At 45.8% G+C, this 19,836-nt stretch overlaps 2 protein-coding genes across 2 annotated transcripts in view; one reads left to right on the top strand and one right to left on the bottom strand.

Annotated features, from left to right (window-relative positions):
- Positions 1–334: 334 nt before the first annotated feature.
- Positions 335–8,377, top strand: IAH1 (isoamyl acetate-hydrolyzing esterase 1 homolog). Its single transcript, XM_009275618.1, has 6 exons — positions 335–407; positions 1,472–1,550; positions 2,016–2,164; positions 2,991–3,152; positions 6,584–6,702; positions 7,440–8,377. The coding sequence occupies exons 1-6, from the start codon at positions 335–337 to the stop codon at positions 7,605–7,607; spliced, it is 750 nt and encodes a 249-aa protein (XP_009273893.1). The 3' UTR covers positions 7,608–8,377.
- A 1,674-nt stretch (positions 8,378–10,051) lies between these two features.
- Positions 10,052–19,836, bottom strand: part of ADAM17 (ADAM metallopeptidase domain 17) — a 25,759-nt gene continuing 15,974 nt past the window's right edge. The window contains exons 13-19 of the mRNA XM_009275617.2: positions 19,682–19,785; positions 18,854–18,988; positions 17,756–17,886; positions 16,626–16,704; positions 15,365–15,453; positions 14,641–14,697; positions 10,052–12,097 (exon numbers count right to left, since the gene is read on the bottom strand). Of these exons, the coding sequence (XP_009273892.1) occupies positions 11,747–12,097; positions 14,641–14,697; positions 15,365–15,453; positions 16,626–16,704; positions 17,756–17,886; positions 18,854–18,988; positions 19,682–19,785 (946 nt within the window). The 3' untranslated portion in view covers positions 10,052–11,746. The remainder of the gene's footprint in view (positions 12,098–14,640; positions 14,698–15,364; positions 15,454–16,625; positions 16,705–17,755; positions 17,887–18,853; positions 18,989–19,681; positions 19,786–19,836) is intronic.

The raw sequence follows: 19,836 nt of genomic DNA, 5'->3' as shown, positions 1-19,836 counted from the left end.
TCAACAGCCCAGTTCCTCGTACCGGGAGCGGCAGCCCGCGGTCTGCGCTCTGGTTTTCCTTGAACGCTGCGCCAGCAGCGGCCTGGCGTTAGACTGAGCGCCTGTGCCAAGCACAGGGCTTTGCTTATTATTAATTTTTAACGAACAGCCGGCGGCTGCAGCAGGAGGGGAGGCGTGTATCCTAGTGTGGGGCACCGTGGCCTCCAGCCTCGCCTCGCCAGCCGGTCCCCACCTCAGCTGGCGTAGGAGAAGCGTGTCAGGTGGGATCGTGGTGACCCCCGTGAGCCGCTCTCCTCAGGGGCTGCCGCCTGCCCGCTCTGCCGGGCAAGCCGCCATGGCAACCTGTGGCGAGGCAGCCAGGGGGAAGCCATCCCCTTGGGACGGCTTTGACAGAGGCCTGGCGGGTGGTGGGGATCGGCCTGGCACCATGAGGCAGGAAGGAGAGCAGTGAAATGGGAGTGTGGCCTGGTATAGTTATGTCCCTGTTGGATCTCCAGTGAGAGCGTTCCACATGCTTTCGCACCTGATGGTCCTTTATGAGATTTAGAGCCATTTGGCAGAAAGCCAAAGTTGCTGTGTTAGAAGTGTGATCTGGTATAAGTGTAGCTTCTGGTATTTCGGCAGCAGTGGCATTTTCCAGACGGGGAGGACAGCCTGTTGTCTGTACTGACCCCTGCCCTCCTCCCAGTCCTGGCTCCTGGTGCGTCTCTTCAGTGCAGCTCCCTGTGTTGAGCTTGCCTGCCCCAGAGACACGTTACACGTCGACGTGACCGGACCGTGGCTTGGTGAACATCTCCTTTGAGGCAATACCAGCTTTTTAGCGTTCATTTTGTGTCCCTGCCTTCTGTTGCATGGGTTGCATGGTGGAGTGGGTCACAGAGCTGCTCTGATGAAAAAAGATTTGGCTGAAGACAAAGGTTATCTTTAATGGGAGATCGGTTGTCTAAACCAACTCACTGTGCAGCTCTGTAAACAGGCGGAGCATTGTAACAGGGAGGATGGTGCAGCAGTGGAAATAAGGAGAAGGGATTAATTTTTCCACTCCTAGAAGAGGTAGGTATCAAACTGTACTCTGAAGCGGCATGTGGAGAGAGGATTTTTGGGAGAATGATGTCTTCAGAATGATGGTAGTGAAAGGATCTTAGAAATAAAGTAGAAAATGGAAAAGGGGAAGAAAAAAAAAAAAGCAAGCCTCACCAGCCAAAATGAAACTACAGCTTGACAACAGTCCGTTTTGATTACAAAGGGTCCACAGGGTCTGTCCCTCTGTAGGTGTGGTCCCACGTTGCCTCTGATTGCCAGTCATGTATCTAGGTAAGATCAGGGCTGTTTCACCTCTGCAGGGACCGGGCAGGCTGGGAGGGAGGAAGCACTGCTGCAGCAGTGTGAGAGGCCACGCACGAACAGCTTTTGAGGAGGGAAGGTGCCGGTGGTGGGACTGACCTGCTGGGGAGCAAGTTCTTCCAGTGAGGGTCTAACCGTGTTCCTTGCTTTCAGTTTTCCTTCCAGGAAAATGGCTGGGGGGCATCCCTTGCTGAGAGACTGGCCAGGTAAGAGCTTAAATTCCAAAAGTAATTTCTAGCATGCAAAAAGTCGTGCAGCTTTTCTAAAAGAAAACCAATGCAAGTTAATACTTAATGTGTATTTATTAATTAACATTCATTTATTTATTGAAGTGGAACTGCCTTAGTGGTAACCTGCCCAATACTGGTAGAAATACTCATTGGGTGTTTCTGTCCACTAAAAGCTTGAGTGGAAAGAAAAAAAAATCCTTAGTGATTGTCAAGATTGTTGTTCTAGTTTCATAGTTTAAGTGACAGGTGAATAGTACACATGCAATCTGTGGGTACATTTTCAAAACATAAAGTTATAATCCCACTGAAAACTCCTGTGACATCTTGTCGTTTCTGAGAGGGACGGAGGCAGGTGTCCTGACAGAATGGTTCAAAACTTGCCAAGTTTTGTTCTGGTGGGCAGAGGAGAGGTGTTCTTTTTGATATGTGTCTTTGTTTCAGAAAATGTGATGTTGTGAACCGTGGGCTCTCAGGGTACAACACCAGATGGGCTAAACTGATCCTTCCAAGACTGATCAGTAAAAGTACTGGTGCTGAGAGTACCGTTGCGGTTACTATTTTCTTTGGAGCCAATGACAGTGCTTTGAAAGGTAAGGTATTTTACTTTTTTTTTTTTCTGTGACCTGTTTTCTTAAGACAGTTTTACAGTTTAGCAGAAAAGGCAGAACATCACACAGACCTTTCCTGCCACTTCTCTATGAAGCGGTTGCCCTTTTTTCAGTTTTACAGTGGATTGTTTTCAGTCATTTTATTTGTATTTAAACCATGCAGTGCCTTCTATTTCTCTCCCTCTCACCAAGTTTTAATATTAAATTTCAAGGTGCTCAAGAATTAGTCATATATCCATCACCTAAAATTGGAGTTGGGCATCTAACTGATTTTCCTGCCTTTAAAGCAGTCTGATGGGTTCTTAGCAGATGGGTTGAGGAAATGAGGGAAGGTAGCATTTGGATTCTCTTTAAGATAAGCATAGCAGCATGCAGAGCTAGTCTAATCAAAATGATAACCTCAGTGCACGAAGGACTGTCTCTACGTCCATGAGAATTTTGAAGTTTTTCTCTGCATCCAAGAGAGTGAAAAAATCTTAGCTTTTGTTTCAGGTGAAGTTTGAGGTGATTATGTGATCTAATACTAAGATATGGAGTTGCAAGACAAAGCATCTTTGAAAAAAAAGGTGATTTCTTTTCCCCCGTCCCTCATTTGTATTAGTTGGAAGCACTGCGTTTAAACTCTTGATTTGTCTGCTTTGGATATTGAGGAACGGAATTCTCCCCACGACACCTCCTGAATCAAGGTTGAGGTGAACTGCTTACTGAGAATGAGTGCCCACATTCATACGCTGTGTAAAAAGCACGTTGAGTAGTAAACCTGTAAGCAGTTTAACATCGCTAATGCATGTGCTCCATCTCCTAACAGATCTGAACCCTAAGCAACACGTTCCTTTGGAGGAATATGCTGCGAACTTAAAGAGCATGATACAGTATCTGAAGTCAGTAGACATTACTGAAGACAGGATTATTTTGATAACGCCACCACCTCTTCAGGAATCAGCTTGGGAAAAGGAGTGTCTTGCCAAAGGTAAAAGCATGGATGGGCAGACTTTCTGCCAAAGGTAAAAGCATGGATGGGCAGACTTTCTGCATTTTACCATCAGTGTAAGTTGCTGATCCCAGGCTGACAGATGAGTAGCTTTGTGCTTGTACCAGATTGCAGTCGTGTTCTTTGAGTTGGTGGAAAAGGACTGCCAGCTGTTTTGCTAAACAGCTTTTGGATAAGCTCGTGGAGTAACTACCAACTAATTAGTAACATCCTTTTGAAAGTGTTGATTGATCTGTTTGTGCATGAAGCTGACAGAAGTGGCTGCCCTTTGAGAACATAGGTTTTGCTGAGATGTCCTAGGCAGACTACGTCATGTCCTAGCAGCTTCCAAATTAACATGAATAATGGAAGAAATTTCGGCATTGCGTGCCTTAGAAAATTTTATAATAGTCACAGCATATTTCACATCTGTTTAGATAAGCAGTAATATCCTAGCCAGCTTTATTTTAAATTAAAAAAAACCCAGAGAATATAATATTCTAAGGATGCTAATAAAAGTACCTAAAAAAGAAGCAAAAGGTGATTAAATGACTTCTCATTACGTTGTTCAAGCTAACTAAAAATAGAGACATAACAGCACTGCTTACTTCGTGTCACTCAGCTGGTGGAAATTGCCATAATCCCACTGACTCCAGCAGCAACAAATTATACCTCCTGAGAGTGTGTCCTCTTTTCCATTTGGACAGCTTGTCCAGTTCTTGCACATTTATAAAAGACTTTTGAGTTAGATTCAGGTAAACGCAGAGCTGTCACCTTAGTATTTGCAAGGTTTTCTCAAATTTAGGTGGTATTGCATATCCTGAGTTGTGTACTCAATCAAAGCGGTAACACTTTGAAGATGACCTCATGTTTAAACTGCATTAAATTAGACTATGTTATTGCATGACTTTCCATTAGGGATCTCTGGTGTGTGGCAGTGATCACTGTGCAAAACAGATTTTGGACTACATGGGCTTTCAGTCTCATCCAGCAGGGTAGTTTTTATATTTTATATGTAGTTGGAAAAGGAGAGAAAAGTCCTAGAGTAATACTCACAAATCGTGTAAGATGGTAGCAGCTGTAGCAGGTCAGATCAAGCATCAGACATGGCCAGTACTGTGTATGTGACAGTAGTAGATCCTCAGACAAGGCGTAAGGGATCGGTCAGGCGCAGAGCAGCCTTTCCTGGTGTGTGTGCCCAGCTCTCACTAAAGCTGCTACAGCCGCAGTTTGCAGAACATGCACCCGTATTGTCCTGTTGAAGATCTGTTAGGTGAGCACACCATGAACACTGCTTCTCTGGCTCCTAGCTGTCAAGTAACACTTTTAAAATGTTGTTACTTCATTTTCGTCTTAAAGCTGTCCTTTTTACAGGGTAGGGAGGGAGGAAACTTGCATTTACAGTGTTGACTCTGCCAGCATCTGTCTGAAAGAGATTGCTGTCCAAGGATGGAACAAAAGACAGGGTGATCTCAGACCATGGACCACAAATAAAGTATTGTGGGCACAGTAAGCAGCAGTATCAGATCATCTGCCCTCAACCAGTATCCAGGAGAAATGTTCTGCTTATTTGTGGTTTTGTCGGATAGATATCGGAGCAAAGGAGAGATGTGAAACATGATGATGAGGAGGATGTTCACAGGAACATTCATCCAGATGTGAAAAGAGGCATGAAAAGAAACTCCGCTTCCAAATGAGAGTGCTGTGGGAGACGGGGTCAAAGCCCTTACCAAACTCAGAGCTGCTCTTCGTCATCTGTATAGCCATCATTTCATCGCAGAAGGCAATTGGGTTGGTCAAGCACTATCTGGCTTTGCTAAACTTGTGTTGATAGTTCCTTCTTGTCCTTCCTGCGTTTGGAAATGAATCCCAAGAGGAGGTAACTCCACTATCTTTCCCAGCACTGAGGTGAGGCCAAGTGATTGACAGTTCCCCAGGTCCTTTTTCTTGCCTTTCTTAAAAACGGGTGTAATGTTAACCCTCTTCGGTCACCGTGAGTCTCCCGTTAGCCATGAGTTTTTGTAGGTGGTAGGCATTGGCCTCGCCAATGCAACAGGCAGCTCCTTCAGGTGAATCCCACGCACGCAGATGCATCTGGCATCCCTGAGTGTCCCCTAACCCATTGCTCCCCACTGTTGGCTGTCCTCCTTCCCAAGCTGAGTGGGAACATGCAGAGGTCAGGGTAAATCACTAGGTTGCCTCCTCGATCCCTCGGGGGCCCCCCATGTTCCCTGAGCTTCCTTTGGCTGCTGCTCTTAGCTTATAGACCCAGCGCATGTTCCTGCAGGGCTGCACACTGAGAGCAGGCATGTGCTTGTGTGCTTCCAGAATGGAAGAGGAGATGAAGCAGTTGAGAAGTAATCGTAACGATGAAAGAAAAGGCAAAGGGAGAATAAGAAATTATCAACTCTGCTAGATTAGAAGTCATAGAAAGGGAAAAGGACAGGACTGCGGGACCTCACCTGGGGAGGTGAGGTTGTGATCAATACAGGGAACTTGGCAGCAAAGGGAGCTCTGCGTGGTGGACGCTGAATGAGCTGAAGGGCCGCTTAGTCTACGGGAGAGTTGAACCAGGAAGAAAGTTGAAGCTAGAGTTCGGAAACCTACCGTGGTGGGGAAGGACCGGTGAGGCTGCAGAGGATATTTTTATGATGAAAAGAAATGATGGGAGGAAAGAGGTGGCAGTGTGAAGAAGTGGGAAGCATCAGATGCAAGGAGGGAGTAGAGTAGGAGTTGATGAATTGCATTATAGGTCCCATTAAAAAAACCTGAACAACATAACTTAATAATATCTTGCCCCAAAGTTTCACTGTGGTCCGTGCAAAACTGCTGGCTTACAGTAGCTGGCACTGAGCGCGTACTGAACACCCAGCTCCCAGTGTAACTGTGTGCACAAATGCAGTAGTCACGAGTGCTAATAAAGCTTTGCACCTAAATGTACCCCAGTTTCACCAGCATGTTACAATGAGGAGACTGCTGTATGGAGATGTTGAATGTCTGATGTCATCCAGGAGGCGGAAGGCAAGCTTGTAAATAGATTGGCATTTACTTAACTCTATTCTATGTGCTGGTAGCAGGTGTATGAAGAGTTTTAAACCTATGCACTGATTTCACCTGAAGCTTGACAGAAAGCGAAAGCTGTGAGCAGCACAGAAATGAGCATTATGCTGTGTGCCCGTTGCCGTTGCCCTCTCGCCTGTTACACATCTGTTAACAAGAAACATACTTTCAAATGCCTCAAAAAGAAAAGGTGCCCTGAAAGAGACTAAACGAGCTATAGCTGCCAGCTACTTAAATTGAGGTGCTTCGGATTGGGTTTGTAATTGGTTATGTCCGCTGGTGTGACAAACTGATACGCATCATATGTGCCACAGAAGACAGAAATCAAGCTGTCAGTCATGATTGCTGAATGTTTTCTTTGTGTCTGATAGGTGACAAATTAAATCGCCGCAATGCCACCACTGGGGAATACGCCCAGGCCTGTGTTCAAGTAGCTAGGGACTGTGGAACGGATGTACTTGACCTCTGGACACTGATGCAAAAAAATCAGGTACGATGTCATGAGAAAGACTTTGAAACTGTCATGAATTGTGAAATAAATTGTGAAATTGCATAATTTAGCATAGAGGAACCTGTAGTGCTGCATTATCACTGAAATGATACAAAATATATCCAAATCACATTTTGGGGAACGAAAAAAGTAATCCAGAATGCTTCATACCGGGCTGGGAGAAATAAAGCTTAATACAAGGTAACCGTTATATTTGGTTAGCAAATGTCCCCTGGGTGCATTACATGTAAATAACCTTTTCCTTGGACTTTGAATCGTGGAAGGGGCCTCTGGAGGCACCTAGTCCAACCTCCTGCGCAGCGTTGGGCTAACTTCAAAGTTAGATCAGGTTGCACGGGTAGCTTGCTGCCACTTCTGACCGAATACCCAAACTCGTCCCTGTGACAGAGATTGCAGACTTTCCGTAAGCAGGTAACTCCAGTTCAGACACTGGATCTTTTCACTCTCCTGCACTCCCTGGTGCAGTAGATGATTGTTCAGTAGTGCAGTAGACTCAGTATTTTGATTGCATCACTTAATCTCGTGATCTTTTCCTGATGAACAGCAGTGACTTTGGCCATCAGAACATTCTCTTAATATTTTAATACAAATGGTGAAAAATAAAACCAGTATATATACCAGCTGGCTTTGAAGAACTTGCTTACTTAAAAATTACTCAAGAGCTTCTATTTGCAACTAGCAAACACATTAATACACGGTTTTAACCTCCCTTGTAGGATTTCTCTTCCTATTTGTCTGATGGGCTCCATTTATCAACAAAAGGCAACAGCTTTCTAGCAGCACAACTTTGGTCGTGCCTGGAAAAAAAACTGTCTGCTCTTCCTTCACTGCTTCCTTATTGGCGTGACGTGGACCATACGAACCCCGAGGCCAGTCTTCTGTGAGATCCCCTGCAGTAACGAGCCGAAGCAGCCAAGCCTGGCAAAGCCAGTCTGTTTACAAACAGCCGGTATCCAGCAACCCGCTGCAAACATTGCATACTTGGGGAACCGCGTGCTGAGGAGTCCCCTGCCGATACTCTTCTCTTCCGTATCCCCTTCCCTTGGTCTGTGGGAGAATAAAGATGAGACCACTCAGGTGTGTCTTGGGGTGGTTTGTCTGCATTCTGCTTGTGCCGGTAGTTTGAACATCTGTGGGATGAGCTCCTCTTTCCTTGGACGACTTGGAGGAAAGCGAGAGTCTCGGCTGCCCTGTGACCAAGGGACAGAGGCTGCCCAGAGGAATTCCTGGCCTAGCTGAGCTTTGGGGACTACACCTTCTAATACCATCTACTAGCTTTAAACACCTAGGAGCCGATAAGAGACAGCAGCGTGGAGTTTGTCAAGAGCCATTAGTGTCAATCCAGATTAATTTTTTTGGTTGTAATACAGCAGTAGAAGCAGTTATCTGAGCTTTAGCAAGGATTTTGATAGTGATGTGTTGTAGTTCAGAGCAGGGGTTTTAAAGTTTGACTTATTTTGGCACCAGCAGCAGCTTCTTGCCTATAGACACAGATTTCAAAACAGTGCATGGTTTTGGGCAGCATAAAACTGGTGATGGACGTGCTCATTTTGAGAAGCTTGGATCTTGAAGAAACCACTAGAAGGGGTCTGCATCTCTGCTGACAAAGCTGTGTCATACATAATTTGCCATCAAATAAAGGAGGCATTTCAAGTGAGCTTTGGCCTTCATAATTTAACAACTGATGTAACAGATGAGTACTGCATACTATGTATAGTTTTTTATAGCTACAATTTATAGCTGATGAGTACTGCATACTATGTATAGTTTTTGGCTAAGAGAACACAATTAAACTACGAAACTACCTTTACAAACCAAAAAAAAATTGCCTGAAAACCTAGATAAAAAAAATTGCCTGAAACCTAGATGAAATTCAACAAGCATGGAAAAAAATGTGGTTTGGAAAATAATTGGCTAGCAGCCAGACAGCAGAAGAAATGAGACTACTACTGGACCATGGATTAAAGAGAAATAGTATATCACTGCAGCTAAAAGCCCCCACGTAATTCTGGGCTGCATTACCAGTTACATTGGCACAAGACAGATGAGGCCAATAGTGCGGCCTCGGGTGACGTGTTTATTATGCATTGGGTGAGACAGAGATTGATGAGAGCATCAAGATGTCCTGCTTTGTTAGCGCCGTGAGGCTGCCTTTGCTTCACTAAATAACTGAGACAAGTTGGCCAAGACCTGTCACCTACTATGTAATGGTGTTATAAACTGGAGTGTAAGTAGTTATTTTTCACATGCCTGGAGCTAGACCAGAAGTTAGATTTATAAATATTTACGAATATTAAACTGGACTGTCCTTTCTGTAATAAATACTTACAGTAAGCGCTGGCTGAACAGCGGAAGGGGCTCCCTGTGGAAGCTGCAGATCTTCCTGCGTTAGATGTTACAAACAAATGGTGCAAGTACAGATTTCAGAGTTTCTGGAATACGGCTCAGATTGGGGGACAGATTCTGTGATAGCCAAGGCCTGCTCCAAACCTCTATTTTCATGCTCCCAGGTGCTTGCCACTGCCTGGTTTTCACCTGGGAAGTAATGACCTTAGTGCTGAGAACACGTACTTACACATTTACTACCTAAAAAGGCATTTGAGCACACACCCATGCCTTAGATATGAATTTCATTGCCAGAACTGACCATACAAAGCTGGTGAAGGGTCTAGAGCACAAGTTCTATGAGGATCGGCTGAGGGAACTGGGGTTGTTTAGCCTGGAGAAAAGGAGGCTGAGGGGAGACCTCATTGCTCTCTACAACTACCTGAAAGGAGGTTGTAGCGCGGTGGGTGTTGGTCTCTTCTCCCAAGTAACAAGCAACAGGACCAGAGGAAATGGCCTCCAGTTGCACCAAGGGAGGTTTAGAGTGGATATTAGGAACATTTTTTTCACCGAAAGGGTTGTCAGGCATTAGAACAGGCTGCCCAGGGAAGTGGTTGAGTCCCCATCCCTGGAGGTATTTAAAAGACGTGTAGACATAGTGCTTAGGGACATGGTTTAGTGGTGGACTTGGCAGCACTAGGTTAACGGTTGGACTTGATGATCTTAAAGGTCTTTTCCGGGCTAAACAATTCTATGACTCCATGATAATCCACAGGACAGATGGTGAGACTAACTCCCTCCCCGGTGGGACGCAGGACAGCCCTACAGGTGCAGATCTGTACTGTGGCTGCTCAGGGTCTGACCTCCGCAGCAGAGGGGAGCAGTGAGAAGTAAGTGGCTCAAGTCTGGCTGCACCCCAGACTTTCAACTCAGGGTTTGACAACTAATGAAGGACGGCACAGCAACAGCTCTTCTTTAACTGATTATTATTTTTTTTAATATAAAAAGCTTTTATTGTATTGGGAATTAAATTAACTCCTCACACATGTACTTTGCACTGAATCAAAAAAAGAAAACCCAAACAAAAAAAACAACCCCAAAAAGTTCAAATCCAGTATATAAAACACAATAGCTAGTCAGATAGAAATACCGTAAGGCACACGTTCAAGTATTAGTGTAACAAGTATCCTTGGGGCAGGAGGAGATGGGGGTACTCCCACAATCCTTTCGGCACAGGTTTGGTTCCTTTCCCTCACATTTAAAAACACAAAGGCTTTCCGCAGCTGCGGTTCCCCTGTGGCTGAGCGCAGGCTTGTAGCAGTTAAAATGGTTCTACCATTGGTCACATTTTATGTCAGTTTTATCAACAGATTATTATGGGAGAAAACAGATGCAGAATTAAGACGCTGCTTCGCTATCACGGCAGTCGCTCTGCGACTCCACTGTGTCAGTCCACCTGCTACTAAGCTAAAACAAGGCCCAGGTACCAGTCCCAGCTCACCTTACAGATCTCCAGGTGTATCGAATTAGAGGACGCCATTAAATTACCAACTTTTAACATCACATTGTTTTATCTGTGTGGGAATCCGAATTCATGAAGTCTCCTCCTTATACTTGCCCTGTAAGTTTAACAAAGGTTTATTTCTTTTTTGATTAAATTCACAATTGTTTTTAAACAAATGCCCCCCCTGCAATGGAGTGAATTTTCCCCCCCGTTTATGCAGTAGGAGCTTCGAAAGGCCACCCAGACCACAGAAAACTGAGGCTCAGCTCTTTGAACACCTCAACAATAGTGTTACCTATTTCAAAATAACATTCGGAGAAACATCTCTGCACCGAAACCACCGCTGTAAACAGCTGGTTAAGAGTCCTCATCCGCATAAATGATTTCTCCACTTACGCTTCTTTCTCTTACCGGACACCTACGACACAGAAGCCTCTCAGTGCAGAGTGGGAAACTCCCAGCGAAAGCCTTTCTCTGCAATGGAGACACGAAGACAAGACAACCTCACCATAAGAGGCAAAACAGTTTCATGCTAGAGGAGCACTTCCGTGCATCGCGTAAGGTTTAACAGTCTCTGCAGGACCCTTTTATTTTTATTTATTTCGAAGCTGTGTATCTTAAGCTTCTTGATTCCAATTATGCATCTTCATTTAATGCTGCAAGACTGTATTTTTGTCTGTTTCATTACCCTCATTCTGTTCTCGAAGCATCTGTTTAGGCTGTTGCTTACATGTACCTTAAATTGCTAAATGATCTACTCTATATGGAACATACTGCAGTGTTTTCATTTTGTTTTTAAAAGCCCCTTAATTTTGTCTATCAGTGCTGTCAGACTACAAAATATTAAATTATAAAAAAGGCCGATATACACAATCCAATATCCAGCAGGATATTTGGTTTTGCACCACAGGTTGAAGGAAATGTTAAAGGTCAAGGAAATGGAAAAACAAATCCAAAAAGCTTCAAAAACAAGCCAGTTTTAGTTTGGATTTTCCTTTTTAAAAGATATAATGCTCTAATAAACGTAATTTAAGGAAGGTCATACACATGACCAGCATCTGCAGTAGGTCACTTCCTTATTTCTCCCACTCCCTCACAAAAATATATATACATATATTTATATTTATATAAATGAAATGGTTTTAGATCCTTATTTTGCAGACACAAGTCATACATTTAGAAGGCAGCAAGACACTAGCATTCTGTTTCTTTGCTGTCCACCCGGTTCTGGCGCTGTAGTTTAAAGGACGAAGCTTTCTCACTCCTAATGACAGGATGGTCTGTCAAGTCCTCAAACGATTTGGCAGCCGAGCTGCTATTTGGGAAAGGGTCCTTCTCAAACCCGTCCTCGTCAATGTGAGAGTCAGTGCTTGGGTCCTCCTGAATAGTGTCCATTCTTTGGTGGTCCTGTTTCGGTGCCGCAGCGACAGCAGGCACAGCTGTGATGGGCTGCAGCGGCTGGTGCCGGCTTGTCGACTGTGCCGCAGGGAAGGGCTTGATGATTCGAACGGAGGCAGAGTCCAGACTGCTGAGCATCTCCACGTTCTGCAAGACACAAGCAGCCACATCAGTGGGAGAAACAACCAGGATCTAGTCCAGGGTTCAGTTTTTGCACTGTTTTTAAGGGGAACAGGCAACAGGCACCTTCTGAGGAGCACCCGCACTTGTTAGAGCCGTTTAAAGGCTACTGTGTCCTCCTCTCCACTCCCAGCAGAGACGTGCTGACTGCCCTCATGCCGCCACAGGCTACCCTGCGCTAGCCAGGCTGAACCCACTGCACCGCACTGGAAAAGGAGTTAAGATTTTGGATTTTACAGTAGATTTACGCTTACTTAAGAGCAAGGGAACATCCAACAGAAGTAACCTGTTGTGTTGTTTTTTTCCCCTCAAGAAATCCAGCTACGCTACGCACTAAAGGCAGAAAGGCCTTTTTATCTCTGCTTGTTCCTTCTCCATATAAAGCACCACGGGTGACAGCCTCACTGGGACAGAGCTGACGACTCAGCCCCACCTCCCCTGGGGTCCAACACTGCTTTGGCAAAACCTAGGGCTGGAAATGCAGGGTCAAGCCAGACGACATCGAGAGCTCAGTGCAGGGAAAGTCAAAGGTACAGCTTATTCCACTCTTCCAACCTGAAGAGTTCCCTGTTTCACGTGCAAGAAGTTGCACTGAATGCAGGGTCAAAGACCAGAGGGGGACCACTGTGATCACAGCCAAATTCTGCAACCCAGACTAAGTTAAAGCCCACTGATTTCTGCTTCTATTTGAGCATAGCTTGGAAAATACCCAGAGATTTCTGGGGATAAAAAATCCCCAAGAACCTTAGTAAATGCTAATACTGGGCAGGATGAGATGTTTACCGGCTACCAGTACTGCATTTCCCAACCGCTCAATCCTCAGCAGATCCAAAAGACATGAGATTTGTTTGTTGAACTCTTGCTGGTGCAAGGAGCCCATTAACTATAACCGTGCTCTGGTGCTACACCTCCTTCTGGGATTTTCTCGATGGAATTCAGGTATAAAGCTCTAAGGTGACTTTTCTTACGGCATTTTTGCTGGTTTTGGCTGGGATAGAGTTAATTTTCTTCTTAGTAGCTAGCATGGGGCTATGTTTTGGATTTGTGCTGAAAACAGTGTTGATAGCACAGGGATGTTTTCGTTACTGCTGAGCAGGGCTTACACAGAGTCAAGGCCTTTTCTGCTTCTCTCCCCACCCCACCAGCGAGCAGGCTGGGGGGGCACAAGAAGTTGGGAGCCACGACACAGCCGGGACAGCTGACCCCAGCTGACCCCAGGGATATCCCATACCATGTGATGTCATGCTCAGCATATAAAGCTGGGGGAAGAAGAAGGAAGGGGGGGATGTCTGGAGTGATGGCGTTTGTCTTCCCAAGTAACGGTTACGCGTGATGGAGCCCTGCTTTCCTGGAGATGGCTGAACACCTGCCTGCCCATGGGAAGGAGTGAATGCATTCCTTGTTTTGCTTTGCTTACGTGCGTGGTGCTTTCTTTACCTATTAAACTGTCTTTATCTGAACCCACGAGTTTTCTCACTTTTACCCTTCTGATTCTCTCTCCCATCCCACCGGGGGGGAGTGAGCAAGCAGCTGTGTGGGGCTTAGTTGCCAGCTGGGGTTAAACCACGACAGCATTCAAGACCAGCTATGAGGGATTCGAACTAAGATCGCCCTCAATTACGCCAGAGTAGATGAGAGAGGCAATCTGCCTCAGCAGTCTCTGACTTCAGTATGCTTCCCTCAGTGCTTGTACAGGAGCTCTGCAAGGCTTTTTTCCCCCCTCCCATTACAAAATGACATTTCCTTAATTGAATGTTTCAGTTATTAATAAGAATTGGGTTGTCAAAGCACTGGACAGGACACCCAGAAAATCTATGTCAGAAGGTGCCCCGTGCTGGACTGTAATTAAAATTTACATTGGCACTTTTTTGCTCTTCTCCTCTCCCAACTCAGCTGGGAGAAGTTTCACAAGGCGAGAAGCATCACTGACAGGTCCCTGCACCCTGAGGCCAGCTCTCCCATAAGCAACTGGAAGGCTCTAGCACATCTGGCCACTAGAAGCCAACTCCTGCAAACAACCATTCTGCAAAGACACCACATTTTGCAGAGATTTTTCTGCAGTGTCGCCCCGCTGAGCCTCGTGCTTCGTTGACACCACTTGGCTGGGAACAAGCGGTCTGTGGTTGAAGCTGCTGAATGGCCCATGCCAAGGGGACCCTGTACACAGGCGCCCGCTGTGCGCAGCGGTGCTCCGCAGAGCAGAGCAGCTTCCTGCCCTGGGAGCTGTGGCTGCTGCAAGAGAGCTGCTCTGTCAACAAGGTCAAGGCACAGCTCTTACAGGAAGGAAGAATCAGACCTCACCAAGCTGCAGTGCTTGATACATCGAACACAGGCTTGTTCAAGAAAGCAGTTTCCCTCAAATTGATTCATCCATCTGCAGCGTGAGGCATGGGGCTCCAGGTCTGCCTATTATCACTTCTTTGATAAATACTCTGCACACACCATAGGCTCAGATTTTCTAATACATATTGGATAGCTTTCTGCCAATTCATATTCAGACAGCAACTTACACTGGGGCAAAACAGGGACTTCGTGTTCTCCTCGTACTGCTTGTCCAATTTCTTGTCCTATTGGAAAACAAACAAACAAAAGCAAACCAAAACATACACACACAAAATGAGAAAGGTAGTTTCCCAATTGCAAGGTCCCTGTCCCCCTTTCCCTGCAGGGACAGGGTGTGGGGCTCTTTCCTCTACCTCCCGTGCCTTCCCATCCATCCCAGGAGTGCATGTGGGCACAGCAGCCCTCTGCTCTAACCCCACACTGCTATCAGCACCACACCACGTGTCCACGCTCTCAGTTGCCGTGAGCTCTCTCTCTTTACCCATCCACCCAAGCTCAACCAAGACCACTTCCCGCTCTGGGTCTCCCCACAAAATGTGGGTGTCTTATTTCTTAGCAGGGCTCTAGAAAACTTTGACTCTAATGGAAGTTACCAAAATTATACTTGGGTAGAATTTGGGAGGCAGAGGTAGAAAATCTGCCTAGGAAAGAATGGGAAGGGCTCCAGGGAATAGTCATGGGAGCACTGGGTCTGCCAGAGCCCAGCAGAGTTTAGCAGGAGTTTTGCCTATTGAAGGAGCAGTAGGTTTTACATATTCTGAATTCCTGCCCTGGGGTTTGCTAAAAGCTTCCCACCATCTTCTCCCACAGACATCTGCCATTTCATGTACGAAGGGTGTTCTCTTGCAGCTCAATCCAACAGAGCAGTCATCTCAAAGACAGGTTACTCACCACGCAATGCACAAGGATGCTGAGAGGAATCCAAAAAAGCAAGGAGAAGACAAGCACAGAGCCCACTATATTATCCGCTAGGAACTTCCCTGTGAAATCAGTTCAAGTCTTGTTAGTTACCTACCTAATACTGTTTCATAAACATACACATCTATCCCCATTCTGCAGCCACTGCTCATGCAAGCCAAGCCACAGAACTGCTCAGAGAAGCACAGGCTGCAGGACTAGGCAAAGATAAAAGAAATTATACAATTTTAGAAAATTGTATCCAATATATTAACAATAACAGTTTTTCTCCTCTGTTCTTCTCTGATGCGAAATGCTGACAGGCCGTAACATTTAATATGAGTTGACTGGGAACAGGCTATATTGAGTTAGCCAAGCTGCCCCTTTTAATTATACAAGACACACAGTGAGTCTGTTACCAAATTCTGATTTTACAGTCAAGTGGTAACTACCTGCCTCCACAAACAAAATATTGGAACGTTAAAGATATACAAATTGCCTCTACCTGAGCAGGCTAAATAGCTTTAACAATTACCTAAGAAAAATTTTTTTGACCCTAGAACTCAAGACTGAAAGCCCCAAACCCAGATAATTACACTGTGTAGGCACAGTATTACCATGAGCACAGGGAGTTACCCCGTCATTATACAGCACCAGCTTATTAACAGGTTTTGCATGGTTCCAGTAACACAGAGTGAGACACTGGGGGGCTATCTGCTTGGATCGCACAGTGGGGATCCAGACCAAGGAGGCCCACTCGGAATCGCTGGGCAGTGACTCAGTACAGGCACACAGCTTGAGGTGCGTGACATCAGTGGTTTTCTTAAATAGTAAGAGAGAAATGAAGTTTTCCTCTCCCAGTCTGCTGACATTTAAATCCCACTGAGAGGCCCACTTTATACTGTGCCGAATCTAGCTGACCTCTAAAAGGACTGTCTTTTATTTACTTTTCTCTAATTGACCTACTTCTTGGTATTCAGACAAGAAGCTCTCATCTCCTTTACAAGCTTGGAAGATGTCTAGAAAATAATGGAGTTGAAAAATGCAAAATGATCCCCCATCCTTTCAGCTTTAAAAGGCAAGATCAGTATTGTCAAACTTTAGGCAAAAATGTATTTATATAGATCAGAAACACAGCTACTAGCTGCCCTTGCGTACAGGTGGATAAAAACAGCCACCTAACTCCCTCTGAGGCTTTAGAGGTTCATGTCACGAACTAAAAAAAAAACCCAAAGGATATGGTTACGTATCTTACCAAAAGTATTGATGCTGAGTTGGTCTATGAAATCCCAAAATCGTTCAATCACATCCTGTACTTGCTTCTCGCATTTACCCTGCAAAAGTAAACACTTATTTACAAAACAATCTTACACTATCTAAGTGTAAGATGGAGAGGGAAGAAGATACAAAGATGATAATGAAACAAAGACTACAGACACAGCAGCACTTGACTCACGTTCCGAATATAGGTTTACACTCATGCCCAGTAGCAGCACTCCATTTTTACTGCCTTTATTTTTGGCAAAACAGTTTCAATTCTATTGCTGTCTGAAACAGGTGACGTTTTAACATTTGAAATGTGCAAAAACCGCCCCACCCTCACCCCGTGTTAGGAGACATAAAACTGAAGTTTCGGAGAGGTTTAAGCATCAGAAGCCTCAGTTCCCATTACCCACTGAGAAGGCTGCAGCTCTCAGGAGCCCAAGGTTTACAGACAGACAGACTCCCAGATCTGGCTGTGCTGGTTTAACACAGCAGATCATCAGTCTTTCAGTTCTGCCGGCGGAAGGGCTGGGGCATGCCCTCCCAAATTCACTTCTGCCAACACCCAGTTTAGCTTCAACCGTTGGGGTCTGCAGGTGACATGACTGTCTGTGCAGCTGTACCACGGCAACGGCCACCGACTGCCAGCAACCCACCAGTGTCCCTGCCATGGGCTCACTGCCCTCTTCAGATACTGCCAGCTAGATTTTCATGCGATTGATCCCTGACCTGAATTATTTTAGTCAAAATTAATTGGGCTAACGTGAACAGCTGAAATAGCAAGCACTGCAAACCTAGCTGAGCTTACGACAGCACTCATTCACCTCCTTCGCACAAACTGCTGGCTGGCTGAGCTGTGGGGAGCAGCAAAAGGGGCAATAAGCAACAGCAAAAGGTAACAGCTTCACCTTGCACATGTCTCTGCAGAACTAACTTCCACCTACAGCTTCAGACGCCCTTTAATATTTACTCTGTGGAGAGGTACTTACACAGTGTCACCCTGCTCAGCAGCATGTCAAGCTTTGGCTTCTCTTTACCAGCGCAGTCCTTGTCACAGAGGACTCTGAGACACCCAGCCACAGAAGCAGAGCATGCAGTGCACCGACATCCGGGAAAACTTACATTTGTATCGCAGAAGCCCACAGTGCAAGGCTTCCCCTTGCGCAGGAACAGGAACTGGTCATTAGCATCGACGTACGGTATGCACCTATCCTGCTCGTCCCGGCAGCACACCTTGCAGGAATTATCCGTTTCTGTAATAAAGCAACAAACTCATTCCTAGGCAGCACCAAGAGTCACCTGCAACCCATAACCACGCAGATGCATAACTGCACGTGTCCCCTGGCTGACCGTGTTCCTGCCCAGCTTCCCCATGGGGAAGGCAGGATTGTGCAACTTGCCCAGTTTCACTTACTCTGATGACCAAATCTGAAACTCAACCAGACGCCCTGTGCAACGTTATTAGGGGACACAGTGGGACCAAGCTCTCCAAGCTGATACTCCAACACTGCAGGAATCAACAGGCAGGTGAAGAAGTTCCAAACAAGTCCAAGACACAGATTTAAATATTTCTTGGACTTTGGGTCCTCCAGGCACTCTTCTCCTTGGCTATGTCCTCCATCTCAAATGATGGGGCTCACAGCACTTCCCTGCACTGCCCCTGTGAAGCTTTCCTCCTGCTCCCAGCTGCTTTACCAGATTTAATAGCTGAGACGGAGAGCAAGCGAACAGTAAAGCTTATGGACAGAAGTATATGACAGGCAGGTTTGCAGTAGCAGGGGACTGGACTCGGGGATCCTATGTTCTCACAGCACTTTAACCTCTTTGAAATCTTTCTTTAACCACTTGTTGGAGGCTACCACTCCTCTGCCAGATGCCTGGTCCAGAGGTTGGCTGGGATCTCTTTACAATCAGAGAACAGACCTTCCCTCCTGTCCGCCTGTGGCAGAGGAAGTGGAGGGTGGGAGAGTGCCCTCTCCTTTAACTGGGGTGCCAGACCGTAAGTCTCATCTTAATGTCTTCAAACCCAGACCACCGGAGGACAACAGGACATTTACATTTGTTTTCCAAACAGAAAATGCCAGCCCTGAAAAACCAACTGTTTAAACTTTTTCAGAAACCATAAACTCAGCCCTTGAACAGGCAAGCCCACAGCAAAGCCAGCACTCTCCGAGGAGCAGAGCTGAAGCACACATTTCAGTTCAGTCCCATGTCACCCACCGTTGCACGCACACGACCGTAGGTTCTTCTCCCTCTCACAGAAAGGGACGCACTCCCCATCCTTGCACTTCCCCATGTCCACGCAGACTGTGTCATCTGGAGCATTCCCTGGAGGGGGGCACTCGCTGCTGTTCCCTACAGAGGGAGGTCGACAGGGTGGGAGGACTGTGTTAGAGTAAAGGGCAGAGCACCTAAGTGTGCAAAAGAAAAAAGGACAATAAAGGAAATCCAGACTCATCCCAGGGGGAACCCCGATAGCTTGTTCTTGACTTTGATCTGCAGGCTGCCTGCCAGCTCCTCCGAGAGGCGGCAGCAGCAGCTTTGGAGGCTTTCAACAACTCAGGCATTGTGGCACTCTGGCAACCAAGGAGTAGGCAACAGACCCCCGAGGTGCCATCAGCAAAGCAGGAGGTCTGACTTGACTCCTTGCCTCCAGGAAAGATTATGAGGAGGAAGTAAACAAGTGGGGAAGTGAAGCAGAGTTGCAGTAATTCCACCCTTTCTATGGCAAGATTCAGCTCATTCTTGTCCCCTCCAAGTGACACACCCTGTTTTGCTTTTTCTTTTTTTTAAGGGAAAGAAAGAAGGAAGGAAAAAAGGAAAAAAAAAAAAAATCAACATTTTTCATGTTCTTCTGGGCAGTAAATCATCAAGTGACTCCTGAACTACAATGACACTCATTATAGGGCAATTTCGTGATGCTTAACTGGTCTCTAAAATTACATGTACTGGATGAATAAAGGGCACTAGTTTGAAAGCAGATCGAACAGGACACTGAGCCTGGAGCGCTTGGCTAGCTGATGTAAAGGGGACAGAAACATGTCCTACCAGTGCAAAAAGACTCTCCTTTACAAGTGGCATTTATGGCTTCTTGGCATTTCTTCTGTGCACTTTCAAACTGGCAGCCTTTACAGCAGGGGCTGTTCCGATCACTGTGGAAAGATCAAAATGAAAGGAAGAAATATTAAGCTTTTTTTTTTTTT

This window comes from Aptenodytes forsteri, unplaced genomic scaffold, assembly GCF_000699145.1.
Source record: "Aptenodytes forsteri isolate BGI_AS27 unplaced genomic scaffold, ASM69914v1 Scaffold94, whole genome shotgun sequence".
NCBI classification, from domain to species: Eukaryota; Metazoa; Chordata; class Aves; order Sphenisciformes; family Spheniscidae; genus Aptenodytes; species Aptenodytes forsteri.
The sequence above is the reverse complement of the archived record's forward strand: the minus strand, read 5'-3'. Positions and strand labels throughout refer to the sequence as shown.